The sequence below is a fragment of the Myripristis murdjan genome, chromosome 5, assembly GCF_902150065.1.
Source record: "Myripristis murdjan chromosome 5, fMyrMur1.1, whole genome shotgun sequence".
NCBI classification, from domain to species: domain Eukaryota; kingdom Metazoa; phylum Chordata; class Actinopteri; order Holocentriformes; family Holocentridae; genus Myripristis; species Myripristis murdjan.
The window spans coordinates 12638766-12655600 of NC_043984.1; the positions used below are offsets into that span (position 1 = coordinate 12638766).

Consider the following 16835-nt stretch of genomic DNA (forward strand, 5'->3'; position numbering starts at 1 on the left):
GCACACCGAGAACAAAAGCAGGAATCTGGTACAATGTTTTGCTTCACTTGTAAATTCCTGTGCACCTACTTAATTTGCTTTGCTATTCAGCGGTAAAGTGCAGTTATAGAGCTGTTACATAACCTTTGCTTATTTAAGTGTGTCATGAGCCTAGAGTGGCTTATGTAACTTTACAAGATGGTATAAATCTGTAGATTCTCTCCTCTTTTTCATTTATCTAAAATTCAAGATGCATCTTTTGTGCTGATGGAAATTCAGAGAATCTGAGAGGAAGTATCCGTGATTATCATTATCACGCATGAGATTAGTTTCTCTGAAGTGGCTGATGTCTCCAAAAATCTTTTTTTTTTTTTTTCTTTACCACAATTTATGTGACGCAGTGCAGTACTAGTTGCAAATGGTGCCTGTCATAAGTTAGATGCAAAGAGAAAAGGGATGAAGACATTCTTTATTTCTGATATTCATTATTAATGTTTGCCAAGCCACCACAAAAGGAATGGAAGTCTTTTGATGACAGCAGAACTTGATGGCTGCTTGTTCATTTAGCATTCAAAGAACTGCAGAGTGAGATTAAAAGTCTGTATATGTTTTGGCCTTGAAAATTGGTCAAATTTAGCTTTCAAACATGACCACTTTCCTGGGGAGTGCACTATGATACAGTCAAGATAAACCTGTCATTGTGTGGATGCTTCTGGATGACTGGCTGGAATGTGGTCCTGGCATTATGTAACCCAAAGGCATTCACTCAAATTCAGACACACAAGAGGATGGTAAATGGACCATTTTCCTGCCAATTGTGCTGTTTGAATGGCATAAAAATTTCAAGCCAGTAAAAATAAAAATACTTAAACATTCAAGTTATAATCCAATATTTTCATTTCAATAAATGTCAACTGATGCCAATTGAGAGTACAGTAGTGTTTCGGCCTATATCCAGGTCCAGAATTTTTTTTATATATGCTGTTCTTGACCAACCAACATAATCAAACCGATGAGGCGCACCATGTTGATGCAAGCATCAAAAGTTGTGCTTACTGTCGTGTTTTTTTTTTTTTTTTTTTTTTTTTTTTTTTTTTTGTCAGTTGATTCTCCAGCATTTTCACATCAAAGCAATTTTACATTGTGAACCTTTAAGATTAGATTCAAAAACAGCTTTTATTAAGGTTAGGGTTAGGCAACAAAGTTTGGAAACTAAAACAATTTGATTAGCGTTAAGGGGGAAGAACAACATTTAGTGAAAAAGAAATTTCAGTCACATTATAAAACTGCTCATACTGGAAACTGAACCCAAGTTGTCTGAGCTGACTCAATCCATCCATCCATGCAAATATATTTATCTCATGGAACATGTTACTTGCATTTTAAGACGCTGACCACTTTATGCAAAATTTCACCAGCCCGCCAAATCTACAGTGCATACTTGTATACTATGTATTGTCTATTGTGTATTGTGATTTGCATTTCTAATAATAAACATTCTTGTAATAGTGAATTTCTGCCTATTTGCTAAACATAAACAGTGCAAGCTGGTATATGATCAACTATGACTGTGATGGCTGATTGTCACTGATCACACAGATTTATTTATTTATTTTGTATTTATTAATTTATTTATCACACTTTGAGTTTTGCTGACCTCTCTGTTCATTTCGATATAATATACTTTCTGATGCCTCCTTGATTTTTGAATTATGTAGATACTTTTGAGGTAATATTTAGTATTAAGTAGTATTAATAGTCATTTACTACTTATCCCTCTGCTTGTAAGCTGTACCCTTATGACACATACTTTATAGGAAAACACCACTGATTTTTCAGCTTTTGATCACATTATTCTTCTGACTTTTCCAATTACACATCACTCTATCAAAAATCCCTGGCCCGATGATGCCTCACAGCTGAATCAGGCTACTGATTCAGCAGATGTGGGAGGCTTTTGGAGACTATGTAGAACAGGTGTGGGCAGGTGATGGAGTCCTTTCTGGTGTCCTCATACAGGTTGTGGAGTGCAATTTGGCGACTCAGGAGGAGGCAAACTGCTCAGAATGCTGACCTTGACTGTTTGAAAGTGGAAGGAGCTAAACCTGACAGACATGCCCTCGGCTCAGGAGACGGTGCTGTAAGATGTTTTTGGAGTTTGGTGTTGAGGGATCACCCTGTCAAAGCCTGTGCCAAAGCGCTTGGAAGGAGACTCAGGCCGATGGTGCAGCCTCCGATTCATGAGGAGCAATTCAGACTTCATTAGTGGACCAACTTTTCACCTCCTCACAGATTACTGAAGGGTTACGGCGGGGAGTCCCCTCTAAATGTGTTCTGTGGATTCAGAAAAGGCCTATGACTGTTTATCTGTATGACTGCCAACATATCCTGAGCTTGAGCTGCTGCAGGAAGACGGGGTGCTGAGGCCACTGTTTTGAGCTGTGCGGTCCTTGTGCACTCAGAGTGATAGTTGTGTTCTTATTCTTGTCATGGCATCAGGCTGGTGAGACCAGGCTTCAAGGTGTGTGTCAGACTCTGACAGATGCGTGCCTTGTCCTCTCTCCCCCTCGTGATATTCATGGACAGGATGTCAAGGTGCAGCGCAGGTCTGGAAAATGTCTATTTTAGTGACATTTGGGTGGAATTTCTGTGGTTTGCAGATGATGTTGCCTTATCAAATTGTGTTTGCATTGGAGCAATTTTCCTTGAAATGTGATGCTGCTGGGATGAGGGTCAGCACCTCCATATCTCAGGGGGCTTTCACACCTACCCTGCTCAGTTCATTGTAATCAAACCCTGGTGCAATTTTTGTGTTAGCTCAGTTCGTTTAGAGAGATGGGAATGAAAATTTGGTACACGGTCCAAGTGAACACAATACAGTTCGTTATAGGTGAGGATGCAATCTGACCTAACTGTTGGAATCAAACCAAAACACAGTGCATTTTTGACTGAAAATGGATGTTGACACCTGAAGCTGTTGGTCAAACAGAGCTACTCGTCCTACCAAAATGATTTGGGGGAAAATATGATGTAACAATGAGGCGACACTTCCTTTAAAAATATGGTCTGACAGCAACATTTCACTGTTGCTTGTGGAAAATATGAAAATATCGAGATCTACATTGTTGTTGCTCCATAGTCATGAAATTGTTCAGTTGTTGCAATGTGCTGTTGTCAATGTCCAGTTTCTCTTGGTCCAATAGATGAACAACCTATTCAGTTGCATGGCATTGTTTGACTAATTTCAGATCACTTACCACAGGGCCATGTGAACACCAACTGGACCCAGTGTAAATTGCAGTAAAATAGCAACTTCATGCCTGAATCAGACCAAAGCAGTCAAACGGTAGGTGTGAAAGCCCTTGTGGCTCTTTCCAGAGTGGCACAAACTCAGCACAGTATTTCACTCGTGCACATCTTCTGCCCCCTGCCCAAGGCCCCGCTTGCTCTCCTTTGGATTTATTGTGTTTGACATCAGAAGCTAGAATCAATCAGCCTATTTTTGAGAATGTTTGTTTATTTAGTGACATATATGCGATAAAGCCCTCATGGCTATACTAGTTCAAAGCTAGGGCAGCTGACTCGGCAAAAATAAACAGGCTATTGCCAAACATGGGAGGACTAACCTAAACTAAACAGATTTCAAATTATTAATCATCCAATAAAATGTGTTCCTCTGTGAGGGAAAATTGTTTCCTCTCCACTCAGATGCTCTACTTCTCTCCTAGAAAAAGATAGCCTTTCCCATCCAGGTGAGTGTGTTGTATCGAGTCATGTTAGTGAAGAGAGAGTTAAGCACAAGTAAAGCAATTTACCCGTCATTCGACCTCTAGTAGGAGGAGAATTGGTCGCTTCAGGAAGAGATGAATACAGTGAGAATGCAGATACAAGCTGCCAAAAAGAGATCTCTCCTCAGGGCGGCTTGGCTCACTCTATAACACGGTGAAGAGCTCAATCATCAGGGAATAGCTTCGAGTGGAGCCACTGCTCCTCCACATCGAAGGAAGCCGGTTGGTTTGATCACATGGCATGGCTGGCGGGGAGACCCCAAAGAAAACCCAAGTCACACTGGAGGGGCTACGGCATCCAGGTGGTATGGGAGCAACTTAGGAGCCTTCTAGGAGGAGCTGGGAAAACTGCAGGGGAGAAAGCTGTCAGGGCTTCTCCTGTTAACACCCTAACCCTGACCTGCATGAGCAGCAAGATAACTGATGGGTGAATAGATGCTATTGTGTAAATAATGCTAGAGTGTGAAATCTTATTGATGTACATGTGATTAAAGAATGAATTGGAAAAAGATGAAAAAGCTGGCAGTGAGTGGATTGCTGATTATTCTCTGTGGATCGGTGTCCATGTTGTGCTTCTGAGCTGAGACCACAAGTACAATAGTCAAATTAGATTTAGTGTTTTTCCCTTCCAAGATCATACGGGCAATTCCTCTTCATGCAGTATGACTGGCTGCACAGTAATTACATCTTTCAAAAGACTGCATTTGTTATATACTGACAGGCAGGTTAAATTGGTGGTATGGTATGTGGGACTGGACTGGTATATATATATATATATATACAGTACAGGCCAAAAGTTTGGACACACCTTCTCATTCAATGCGTTTTCTTTATTTTCATGACTATTTACATTGTAGATTCTAACTGAAGGAATCAAAACTATGAATGAACACATGTGGAGTTATGTACTTAACAAAAAAAGGTGAAATAACTGAAAACATGTTTTATATTCTAGTTTCTTCAAAATAGCCACCCATTGCTCTGATTACTGCTTTGCACACTCTTGGCATTCTCTCGATGAGCTTCAAGAGGTAGTCACCTGAAATGGTTTTCACTTCATAGGTGTGCCTTATCAGGGTTAATTAGTGGAATTTCTTGCTTTATCAATGGGGTTGGGACCATCAGTTGTGTTGTGCAGAAGTCAGGTTACTACACAGCCGACAGCCCTATTGGACAACTGTTAAAATTCATATTATGGCAAGAACCAATCAGCTAACTAAAGAAAAACGAGTGGCCATCATTACTTTAAGAAATGAAATAAAATAATGGAGCCTATTCTTTACATAGTCTTTACAAAAGGGGTGATTTTTTTTTTCAATTCAACATTTAGATTCAACAGGAAAATAGTCCATTCAACATTTATTATTCTACACCCCATCATGTACAGAGCACACAATAAATATGAGATGGTATAACGATGCCTTCAAGTATTCCTCATAAGGTCCTACTTCTGAGATGGGAGGTCATCTATATGACTTATATGTAAATAAATATGACTGGCATGCATTCAAGAGGTCTTGGCTGAAAGTATTTTTTTTAGTTTGTTGAGCTAGTGGCATAGTGATGATATGTAATACAGAGGAAAGAGAAAAAATGTGAGTTAATCATGTATCTGATGTTTTAATTAGTTCATTAGCTGTGTGACATACGTGGCAACTGAGCTCAAACAGAAACATACAATACTGCTGATTATATAAATAGAACGCCACACATGACATGTAATTTATGCATCATTCCTGACTTCAGTTGCATGGCTTCTCTGCTGTTTGCTCCTTAAATGTCATATCTCAACGCATGTATCAGAGAAAAAATCCCATTATTACAGCCCATCATAATGTTTCCAGGTTATACTTGTGACAATATTTACAGCAGAAGGTGTCACTATAGATAGGAAGCCGGTAGCGATGTTAATTGCCTGTACAATATGTTATTATTAACAGAAGTGACACTCTGATGTTAGTTTTAGTCCAACTGAATAAATAAATACTTTTATAGAATGTGGTTACATTGAAATAAAGAGACTACATGTTTTTAAAAATATGAGAAAGTGTTTGAGGCAACCTGTTACCAGCCACAATTATGCTTTCTTTTTCACCTCTCTATTGACACTTCTCTCCAAATATCTTTACAATCCAATAATCAGCAAAACCCTGTGTACCATTGTCAAGGTTATAGGCAAGGGACAAGACAAAGAGTTGTTGCAATAATGCTGAGTAACCGGTGGCTCCTCTGATCCCATTCAGAGATCCACATTAAGTTATTAGCTTTGGCGAGGTGTTTAGTGCCAGACAGCTCTGGTGCTACTATCTGATAAGTGCCTGGCCATTACCACTTTGTGCCCATATTCTTCAAGGCACTTCTCACAGTAGCTGCACACAAGGATGTGTTTATTACTGGATATATCTGGAGGAGGTCTCTCAAGTGCACGTACACCATTGTTACTGAGACATTTGAAAGGATATCAAATGTAAAGTGTCAAAGTTCAGGAAGCTATGAAATTAAATGGAATGTATAGAAAGCATTTGGCATTATTTTGATGTCAGAATATGGTTTACTATCACAGATAGGAGAGCGAATGTTTGTAAAATTTATAATCTTGTAAAAAAATCTGACTTTGTGATTCCTGAAAGTGAATGACAGGACTTTGATGCCATATGTCAGGATTTGTGCAGACATACCATACCTCAATGGGATTCTTCTCTTTTCATACATGTTCTAGGCGTTTTAATAAACTTAATGGATTTGGATCAGACTCGTGCCATGAGACACGGGTTTGAAAGCAATGTTTTTACAGATATTTTCAAGCCAAAATGAAATTAAAGACCAAGTTCAAATTTAATTTCAAAGCAATCCAATCAAAAAATATCAATGTTTAACTCAATTCGAGATGGTCTGCAATCTATTTTCCAAGAGACAGAATTACATGGGCAATGTATCTATCTCCTCACTACCCATTTCCCTATGTTTCTAAACATGTAGACTGGGGACGTATTCAAAATAGCTGATTTTCACTTTAAAACACAGTATTAACACTGATGTTAAATATTAATAAAACTAAATCGGAGATTATGTTTTCTACAAGCATCAGGTAAATGCACAGAATGTATTAAGTAGTTATCATTTTCTGCCAGTGAGAGTGAATAGATTGTATGTTTGTGCAGGGTAATTAGCGGATGCATGTTCCAGCAATGGTGTGATTGGCAGCTGAATGATCAAGTCCCTTTTCAGAAGACATTTGCGCAATAAAATGAAGACTTAATCACAGAGAATGGAAATCATTTTCAAGTTTTTTTTTTTTTTCTTTTAGCAGTTTCATGCTAACAAAACAAAAATAACAGGACAGACAGATAAAAACAGGAACCACTCAGGAAGTCAAATAGATGTGATAGCGTTCCACCCATAACAGCTGCTACATGAGCATGGTTCACAAAAAGGGCCAATATTTTGCAGAGCATCTCGGATTCAGCAGCAGTGTATCTGCCATGTCTACACATTCAAATAACCTCTGGAAGCAGCACGGGTATCTGCCTGATAGGTATTACAGTATTTGCCTATGTCTGCTGTGTGAGACTTCAGCACCCTCCCCCACCATGCCGCTGACCTTTCATATTTAATATACCATGTTGGCTAAAGGTCACCATTGTTTTGGCTTCTCTCCACTGGTTTTGTTGTGCGATTGGAAATGCCCCGAGAGTCCTCCATATATAAATATTTCCTTGTTGCTGTCAGTAACATGCAAAGGGCGAGTAATCGTGACAAAGTTTGGTATTAAGGTGTTTTTTTTTAACTATTATTATTTCTGTTTTTTAATCACGTACAGGTGATGGGCGTACACCTGAGCAGGGAGCGTGATGATGTTATGAATCTCTCCTCTCATTAATTTCCACTGCTGCTACTCAGCCATGATCAGCATTGTGCTTTTGTGGCATATAGTGTAGGACAGGCAAAGCGTGAAATTGGTATAAGACCTTATGTATATCATGTGTCATGAATTGCACACAAAAAAAGAAGAAATCAAATCCTTAAAAAAATTGTTATCAGTGAGAGCACCACCTGTTCAAAGCACTAAATTATCGAGATATAAATATATATTTTTTTCCTTTCAAGCAGAGATTTGATATCACTAATGTATGTTTCTCAGGCCTTACTTGCAGTAGAAAGTTCAGAGGCAATGGATTTTCTCAGATTAGATTTACCAATCACTCAGAGTGCCTATGACCGCAGCAGCTCCTGGCTCCCTGTGACAGGTGCAGAAACCCAAAGAGTCTCTTTGAAAACGCAATACCTCATTGCCTGTACCATGCACATTATTACATTACAGGGAGACTTTACAGTAGCGGGTAAGATAGGTTTATCCCTCCTTGGTCAGTATATAGTAGAGTGACTGGATGTATCACAGAAGATACAAAAGGCCCCTCTATTGGAAAAATTGTCATAGTTTCGACCTTCAACATATTTTACTCAAATGAAAATTCATTTAGACTTTTGTCTCCTCGCTTTGTCTTTCACTCTCATCATCTCCTCCTCTGGTGGCTCTGTTTTAAGACTGCTATGTAAAAAAGACCTCAGTTAAGCTTCAACCGCCCCATCCCAATAAGATGGGAAACATTAATCAATTAGGTCAGCCCTTAAAGGATGTGAAGGAGACGAAGCGCCCCTCTCTCTGAAAATGAAATGCCACAGACTTTTAAATCCAGTCAAAGGGCATTTTTCCCCAATCTTGCTCTCCTCTTTTTCCCCCCTCCCTTCATTCCCCACTCCCTGCTTCATTCATCTTCGCTCCCATCCCCCTCTCATTGCTCATGTGCAACACAAGTAGAGGGGTTGGAGAATGTGAGGATGATGAAGAGAAGGGTTTATTTGGGATTGGGATGGGAGAATGAGGAGATGAGGGGGCTGTAAAAAGATGTGTTAAACTCGTATTTCTTAAGCACCATAATATGTTTAAAAATCACCCCTTTTCACTCAAGTTCAAGTTTAGTTCAAGTTTATTGTCTAAACAGAACACCACGTTTGCATTTTTTCAGTTCAACTCTATGACAGTGTGATATAAATGATTATTTTGCATATCATTATGAAATCAAGATTTTTCACTGTAGCAAGTATTTGACTGATTTGCATCCTTTTTATTTGTGATTCACCAGCTGTTTTAATGTGATGCCCAGTCCTTCAACCAACAATATATATAATATAACAGAATGTCACATCCGTACATGAATAGTGAATATTGTATGAGGTCATTCGCAAGTGGTGGAAGTGCAACAGCAGCTAATTACTAGTATGGAACAGGGTCACGCAGAGGGTGGAGCGGACTCCATGAATGGCAGTTGTTTCAATGGCCGATTGTCCAAAGGAACAAGAGACAACATAGTCTCATTATTGAAGGTCAGTAGCTAGAAAAGGTTAGCAAAGGTTCACCATTGAACAGCCCTTTGTGGTGCCCCTGCCACAGCCTCACACAGAATTTATTCACACAAGCTTTGATACAAAACTCAACCGTGCTTTGGTAAAGAGAAGTGCAAATTCTGCGAAACATTCTTTGGCCCGTGGTTGCTGCATTCTGGAAGCATTTCATGTTCACTTTATTTGCACCCGCGGAGAATTTGAATTTCAATAGGTGCTAAGTCAGGAAATGTGATGAGTCTTGCATCAAAGTTACTGTATATTCATTAGTTTTAATGCTTTCGGTGGTCATTTGAAATGTCTACAGTGGCTGTGTACAGGCTTGACAATGGACTTACATACTTGCCAAAGGCAGAAACAATAAAAAATATGAAAATACGGGCTTAAAGCAAATAAAACCCATGTTTACAGGAAGTCAGCAGCTCTTGGCTGTGCATTACAACATCCAGACAAGAATAGTGGGCTTTGTGAGACTCTGGACACAGAGTCTGAGTCTTGGTCAGTGTGAAGCGACTTGCTGTGTCCAGCTGCTGCCTCTGGGCCTATTACACTCCTCGGTTAAACCACAAATGCATTATCCAACCAAACACTCTCTGCTTTTTGTTCACCTGCTCTGTGTCATCATTCCCATTGTTCCTATTCACAATACTTTCTTTGGGTCCCATTAAAATTAATTCCCCCGTCTTACAGATTTATAATAATGGAATTATTGAGCAGAATAATAGAAATCATTTAACTTTGTTGAGGAGAGGCTAACTTGTGCTGGGCTGAATGGTATATTTACGCAGTGGGAATCAGGCTGAGATGTGAATGTGAAAAATTAAGTACCTACCTACCTGTATGATACAGCTCAAATTGACATAAAGTGGAATGCAATGTATTAAAAACCAAAGTCAAAGTCACAGCCAAAGTCAAATGCATTTATAAAGCATTTTAACAAGCTGGCCTGTCACAAAGTGCCTTACTGAAAACAAATGACACAAATCAAGGCAAAGATGAGTCTTTTAAACATAATCAGGTACCTGTTTTTTCCCCCACAAAATATTTATAAAATCACTTTGCCCTTCCGTGTAGCCTAATTTTGCACTGATGACATCTAAAGCAGTGTTCTTTCGGAGAGAAGACCACTTAAAACTCAGATATTGTTGCAGCTGCCTCTCTGTAATATTGCAAAAACAGTGTTTTTCTGTCAAGATTATGGTCATTAATGAGTCATTTCTTGGGTTAATGGACCTTTTGAACTATTTCCTGTTTACCATTGCTTTGCTGTTTGCTGTATTCAGAACAGCCATATAAGGAACTGCTACCAGCTGACTGAGGCAATGCTGTTACAATGTTTACATTAGCTCTAGATTAAATCAGGGAGAAAAGTAATGACGTTTAAGACTTGAAAATCTAGTTGAAATTGAACAAAATCAGTGCAACATTCATATCAAGATTAAGATGTTATGCTTGAACACAGGAGAGAACTTGACCTCCACAAGGTACAGCAGGAACTATCACTCCTGCTTTTTGGACCTGAACATGTTGGGCTGTATTATAAGAGAATTAGACATGAATATTTTACACAAAATGACCAAAGATGAAAGTCCTGTGGTTTCTGACGAACCTGCACCTTGACAGCTTCAGTTCTCATAACTAGTGGGGGAATTGACGGTCTTATTATACTGACATTAAATAACACTTGCATAACCCTTCTTATTTGTTACAGATGAGAGAATAATGTGTTTCCTCCAGTGTGGAGGACAAATCAGACACTTAAGAAATACTGAATTACAACACAATAGCTGCTCTCAAACACACAAGATTTGAAGATCATTATTTTTAGAATGAAAAGAGAGTTATTTCTCTTGGCTTTTTTTTTTTTTTAAATCACTCTTAAGTGCCAGTCAATGTGTGTTCCTTTGTGTGGAGAAAGGATTGACCACAGTTCATTTAGATACAATAGGAGTGATGTAAGGTGCATATAGGGCAAGGAAATATTTTTTCCCTTGTATCATCATGTGTAAATGTTAAATTTTTAAAAAAATGTTGTTAAATATACTGACATATCTCCAAAAGTGATTGCTTCTATTAAACAGCAACTTTTTATGAAACATTGTTGAAGTTATTAACCAGCCAAGACTTTTATTAGTGAAACAGTAACATTTTCAGCGATGAAACCCACAGGTTTTCCATTCCTTAACAGCTACGTCATCGACAAAGTTATAAAAGCAGTGACTGCTGACATCTTCTGAACACTCACAAGGTGAAACCCTTAATGGACTATATTGTTTTATATTTTCCTCTCAGTTCCTAATGGTGGCAGGAACTCTTATCAGGGCAATAAAAAGTAATTGTGTTTGTTCCACTAATTACCCTGAGTAGATGAATGTTGGCCTACTTAGAAGGCAGACTCAGGGATTTACATCCAGTGGTAGAAAGAGAATGCGCTCAAATATTCTGCATCTTTAGAGTCTGAAGGATGGTACCTTGCTTTCTTTTCCTCTTTTATCACTTTGCCATTTCTACGCTGACTCCCTGCTTTACTCATTCCTCCCCTCTTTGCCAATTCTACCATATCACTTCTCCACCATCAGCCAAAATCTCCCAATTATTTTTTTCCCATTTTGCAAATGTTCTCCACTCCCCCACCCAGATTTTTTTTAATCACCTTTCTTTCTCTCTCTATGCCATAACTCCCCCTCTGTTAGGCCACTACAGTATGTGATGCAGGGCCACTACACAAGCACTACACATTCCATTCCCATGAAGGCATCGGTAACCCTGTGCCAGATACCCCGTGTATCTTCCCCCTGGTCCGAAGATTGAGAGAGCAAGTGAACAACTGACAGCGCTGGTGGCGAGAGAGCGAGAGCGACAGAGAGAAAGACTGACAGAGGGGCTGAGAGGACACACAAGCAGACAGACAGGGGCGCAGAGAGACAGAACGAGAAGGAATGGGTATCCTTGTGACAGTTAACCTTATGAGTGTGGAGTCAGGATGGCCTGAGCTGCCAGCCGGTGGCAGACTGCCACAGCAAGCCCGTGGCGCGACCCATCTGTGGCCAGTATTAAACAGGCTCACACCCTGGGGCCCGAGCCACCACGCTGCGTAATAGCTGCACTGACAGAGGCACAGTCCTGAGGGGGCCAACAAGTCACCTACTGGGATGACAACGGCAGCTTGGTTGACACATACACACACTTGCACACACTTGTACATATGTGAGTGTGACTGTGTGTGCAACAAAGGCACACAAACACGAGAGATTGGCAGTCTCTCTCTGGCATGCATGCACAACCTACATACATGGCTAATACATACATTTGCCCTCATTAGAAAAAAGTACTTTTTTCCTACATGTACTAGTGAGCAGACATGCCCACACACACACACACACACACACACACAAACACCCTCCCATTCTTAGAGACAGTGAGATAAACAGTTGGCTGTGAGCAATGTTATTTTCCCTCTCTGCCCCTATTTGAAGGTCTGGTTGCACATTGTTCTGTGTTTACGTCCTGTTGTGCCGGCTGCTGTGCGAATGTGTTGCGTTTGTCCAGAGGTGTGTGATTGTGTTTACGTGCATGTGTGTGTGTGTGTGTGTGTGTGTGTGTGTGTGTGTGTGTGTGTGTGTGTGTGCATATGTCTCTGGGTGTGTGCATGTAGCAGGGTCAGACGTGGAGCACAACAACAATGTCATTGCTGTATTATCTCAGCTAGCATGTCAACACCAGAGGTTATAATGACTCTCATGCAGAAGTCTATCTATTCTCACTGTGTACTCAGCTTCCTACTGACTAAGAGAGCTATGGATTAAAAAGAAATCAAAAATCACCATTGCTTGGCGATTGCAGCCTATCATGGAATTTCTGCAAATAAGAATATTATATCAGTTATAAGGGTGGTTTTAAGGGGAAAAATAAATATGTGCTTTTATAAAAAATCTAAATTAATAAATGTGTATCATGTCGGCAGTTGGTGACCTAATGATGACAACTGCTGGTAACAGTTTGCATGTCTTTTTATTTATCACTGCATCTCTGCTTGTGGCATTGCAATGCATTCAGCAGAACGCAAATCTCTGCCAGGCATATCTTGCCTTTTCTGAACTAGAGGCTACCCTGTGTGCTGAGCAAAACTCTCAAGAAACTCAGTAACCCATTGTACTGTCAAATGCTTTTCGAATTACAGAATTAGTCAGGATCCTGCATGATTCAAGTATAATACAGTACAGTATAGAAAATATACCCTAAAAGTCCAAAAGCCTCCTGAGTGTGTGTAGCTTGTGTTTTCTGTAGCTAATATCTGTGAACATTATAGCTAACATTTCATATTGTTGATCGACCTTTTCAGAACCTTTCCCTAACCTCAACCAAGTAGTTTTGGTTGCTAATGAAGATAACAGAGCAAATAAAAGTAAAGTAAGTGGCTAAAGTAGCTAACAGTAGCTCGGACTCTTCATGCTTGAAAATTAACGGGCTCCACCACATTGGCCATAAGTCTAAATGTTGATATGCAACATGTTTTTGGTTCAGTAATGCTGAAGTTTAAACATATTTGTTGGTTTTCCAGAGATGTGGAAGGGTAAAATTTTATTCTCACGGCTGGGTTGTATACATACAACCAAACATAGGATCTCTTTGAGGCTACCGCCTGGCGGAGATTAATATACAAAATATACTCTGTTTTGTTCTGTGCAGTTTCTCTAAGCGAATAACACTGACTCTTTGTCATTTTGAATATTTAGGACTGTTTGGTTTGTATTAGTGGACATTCATCACTGTCTCCCAAAGCCAGAAACAAGGCAGAAAGGTTTGCCTTGCCTCAGTCTGTGACTTCATACAGACAGAAAAGGAAAATGTAACTAAGAGAACCTGAAGTGGTTTACGAGCATTCAAAGTACATTTCCTTGTCCTGAATTACTAAGCCCACTACTGTATAATACAAAGTTCATTAGGGTGTTAAAATGGACACACATATTGTGTGACTCGACAACAGACAGTCTCTCTCTCACTGTCAGCAGAGCAGCTCCAGGCTTTGCAGTCGATCAGAACAAGAATAAAACCTTGGTTCTCTCATGTTCAGCTTTGAGGGGCAATTTTTTTGTGGTCGTAAATACTGGTAGTGCTATCCCTGTTACAGCTCTTACTAGCCTAAGAGTATGATATTTTCACTATGCTATAGAAAACCCTCAGATGTGAGCATTACAAATGATGTGACATTGAGTTGGATCTAAAGAGCAACCCATTTGCTAATGCATGACAATGAAGACTTACAGAAATCTGGATTGACAGCTCCAGCACCTTGATTCCAATCTAGCCTGACACTGGTACTACCAAGTCTACACTAAATGCATAGCTGTGATCCAGAAATGAATTCCAATGAGTTAAAAAGAAAGGGGGAATTAGAAAATGTTATGCACATTAAAAAGCAGGCTCAATGCTGCTGCCATACCTTTTGTTGTTATGAGAATAAAATACACTGACAATAATTTAAATATATTTTTTAAATCTAGAGAAGGATAACAGCTGTGCAAGAATCCTAGGATCATTTGTAAGAGCTTATTAATTTCCCTCAATTATTTGCTCAGCCAAGTGCATGACCTTCATACACTCAGCTTGTGCTGCATTACATTGTAGCAGATGTTCATCCAGTTATAATACACACACCCAGGGAATCAGTGGTAAATAACACATCAGGGAAAGTATGGCCTTGAAGTGGCGATCACCTTAAGGCAAACAACAAGCATGCTAAAAAAATGCATGGCATTTTTAGAAATATATAAATTTATATTTTAACATTAATAGTTTCTATATTAAAAGACTCAGACACATAGATAATATGATGCATACTATGAATTTACAACATAAATATGCACTTCATCAAAAAAAAAAAAAAAAAAAAAAAAAAAAAAAACAGAACATCTGCCATGGGGAAGGAAACTCTTCATTTAAAGTACTTTTCTGTATTTTTACAGTAACATTAAACATGGTGGTCCCAGTGGGGACTCAGCCACCAACCGTGAGACTTACCGGACCACGAAAAACTTAATTAACTCTATTCCGCAAATGGCAAGGTGGCTGAGCTGGGTTGAGGTGCCTTCTACCATCCATACTCCTCTTAAAGCTCACCAAAACTTCTCGGTGCTGCTCTCTGCAGTTCCTCCTCTGACCGGCAGAGGTCGCAGCATAGCAGTCAGAGTGCACGGGAACGCATGGATGGACGAGCGCTTCCACATGACAAAGCCACAGCGCGTCTGGAAAATAGAAACAGAGAAGGGGCGTTTTGGGAGAAAACACCTCGAAGAGCAACTCTGCATCTTCACCTGCAATTCTGTCGTTTTCGGTCGCTGCTAAACAACCAGCCAGCGGTTACTGCTTTTATTTTCCGAGATACAATTACTGAGCTGAGCCGCTTCTCTCTCTCTCTCCCTCTCTCCAAGTGAACTTTGGTGCGAATAGTGAGGTTACATCGTATCAGAGCATCATTGTGCTGAATACCCACAAAGTGCTGAAGTGCAGAACGGATGTGAAGAGAGAAGGATTGGAGAGATTCAACCCTGTTTTTTTTTCTTTCTTTCACTCTGTTACTTTTTGTTCGGTTTAACAATACACTAAAACAGAGAGAGAGAGAGAGAGAGAGAGAGAGAGAGAGAGAGAGAGAGAGAGAGAGAGAGAGAGAGAGTTTTTTGGAGCTGCGTTTTCATGCCGTCATTCTTGCGGACTGTGAGATGGACGTGAGATTTTATCCAGCTCCCCCTTCAAGTGTGGGCTCATGTACATTACCAACTGACTCCAGTTTGGACTATTACCACTCCAACAAGGTAAATATTTAACGCTAGTCTATCTGATGTGCAGTCCTCAGTGTGTTGCATGCGCAAAAGTATATTGGTCACACATGGTGGCCTGTATGTATATTTATGCTCATGCACAATGAGAGTGTAATACGGACAAGGAAGACTAACAGTGACAAGTGCTGCACTTGCAGCTCAGAACAAATAGGAGCTGAATGGATAGAGTCCAAGCTCCAGTGTTGAGTCATTCATTGAACTTTGTTGCATTTCTGCTCTGCTTAGTGTCAAACTGTGCGGCGGAGTCAGACATGCCAACTAACTTAAGTACTTTTCCCTGTTTTACTCCTTTAATTGGTAGTTATCTGGAAAGTGTTAAGTGCGTTGTGTTTCTCTGGTGCTCATAGAGTAGGTGCGCACGAAAAGCTGCTCTGTCCAGCGCACTGGAAACACCGGCGCATTGCTTTCTCTACATTTTATTTTCAACAAACCGGTTGAAAGCACATGTCTCGTTTGAAATCGAAAAATGTAGCCCTGGAAATTATTCCCTGCGTAATTTTTACTTTTCCTTCCTCAGCACGAAAATAAAAGGCACGGGCTGTAACTTCATTCGTGTCTCCACGCAGGTCAGGGAACAATCAATAAGCAATTATCAGATTAAGATTGCATCTGGATGTACTAGTCATAGAATGGAAGGATGTAAAACCCAGTGCCCTGTAAGTGACCACTCATTTGCACATTTCTGTCTCCTGCGTCTCATTGCCTGATGAAACTATTTTGCCTAAAGAGCAACGCTCCTAGAAGCTTATTTTTACGCTTTTCTACCATATTGCAAATGTATAGGCCTATAAAATATTTACGCATACATCTAATTTTGCCGATTGTA

At 39.8% G+C, this 16835-nt stretch overlaps 1 protein-coding gene across 1 annotated transcript in view; it reads left to right on the forward strand.

Annotated features, from left to right (window-relative positions):
- The first annotated feature begins 15431 nt into the window (after nt 1-15431).
- Nucleotides 15432-16835, forward strand: part of LOC115359914 (TOX high mobility group box family member 2) — a 98340-nt gene continuing 96936 nt past the window's right edge. Inside the window, 1 exon segment of the mRNA XM_074933715.1 lies at nt 15432-15982. Coding sequence (XP_074789816.1) covers nt 15890-15982 — 93 coding nt within the window. The 5' untranslated portion in view covers nt 15432-15889.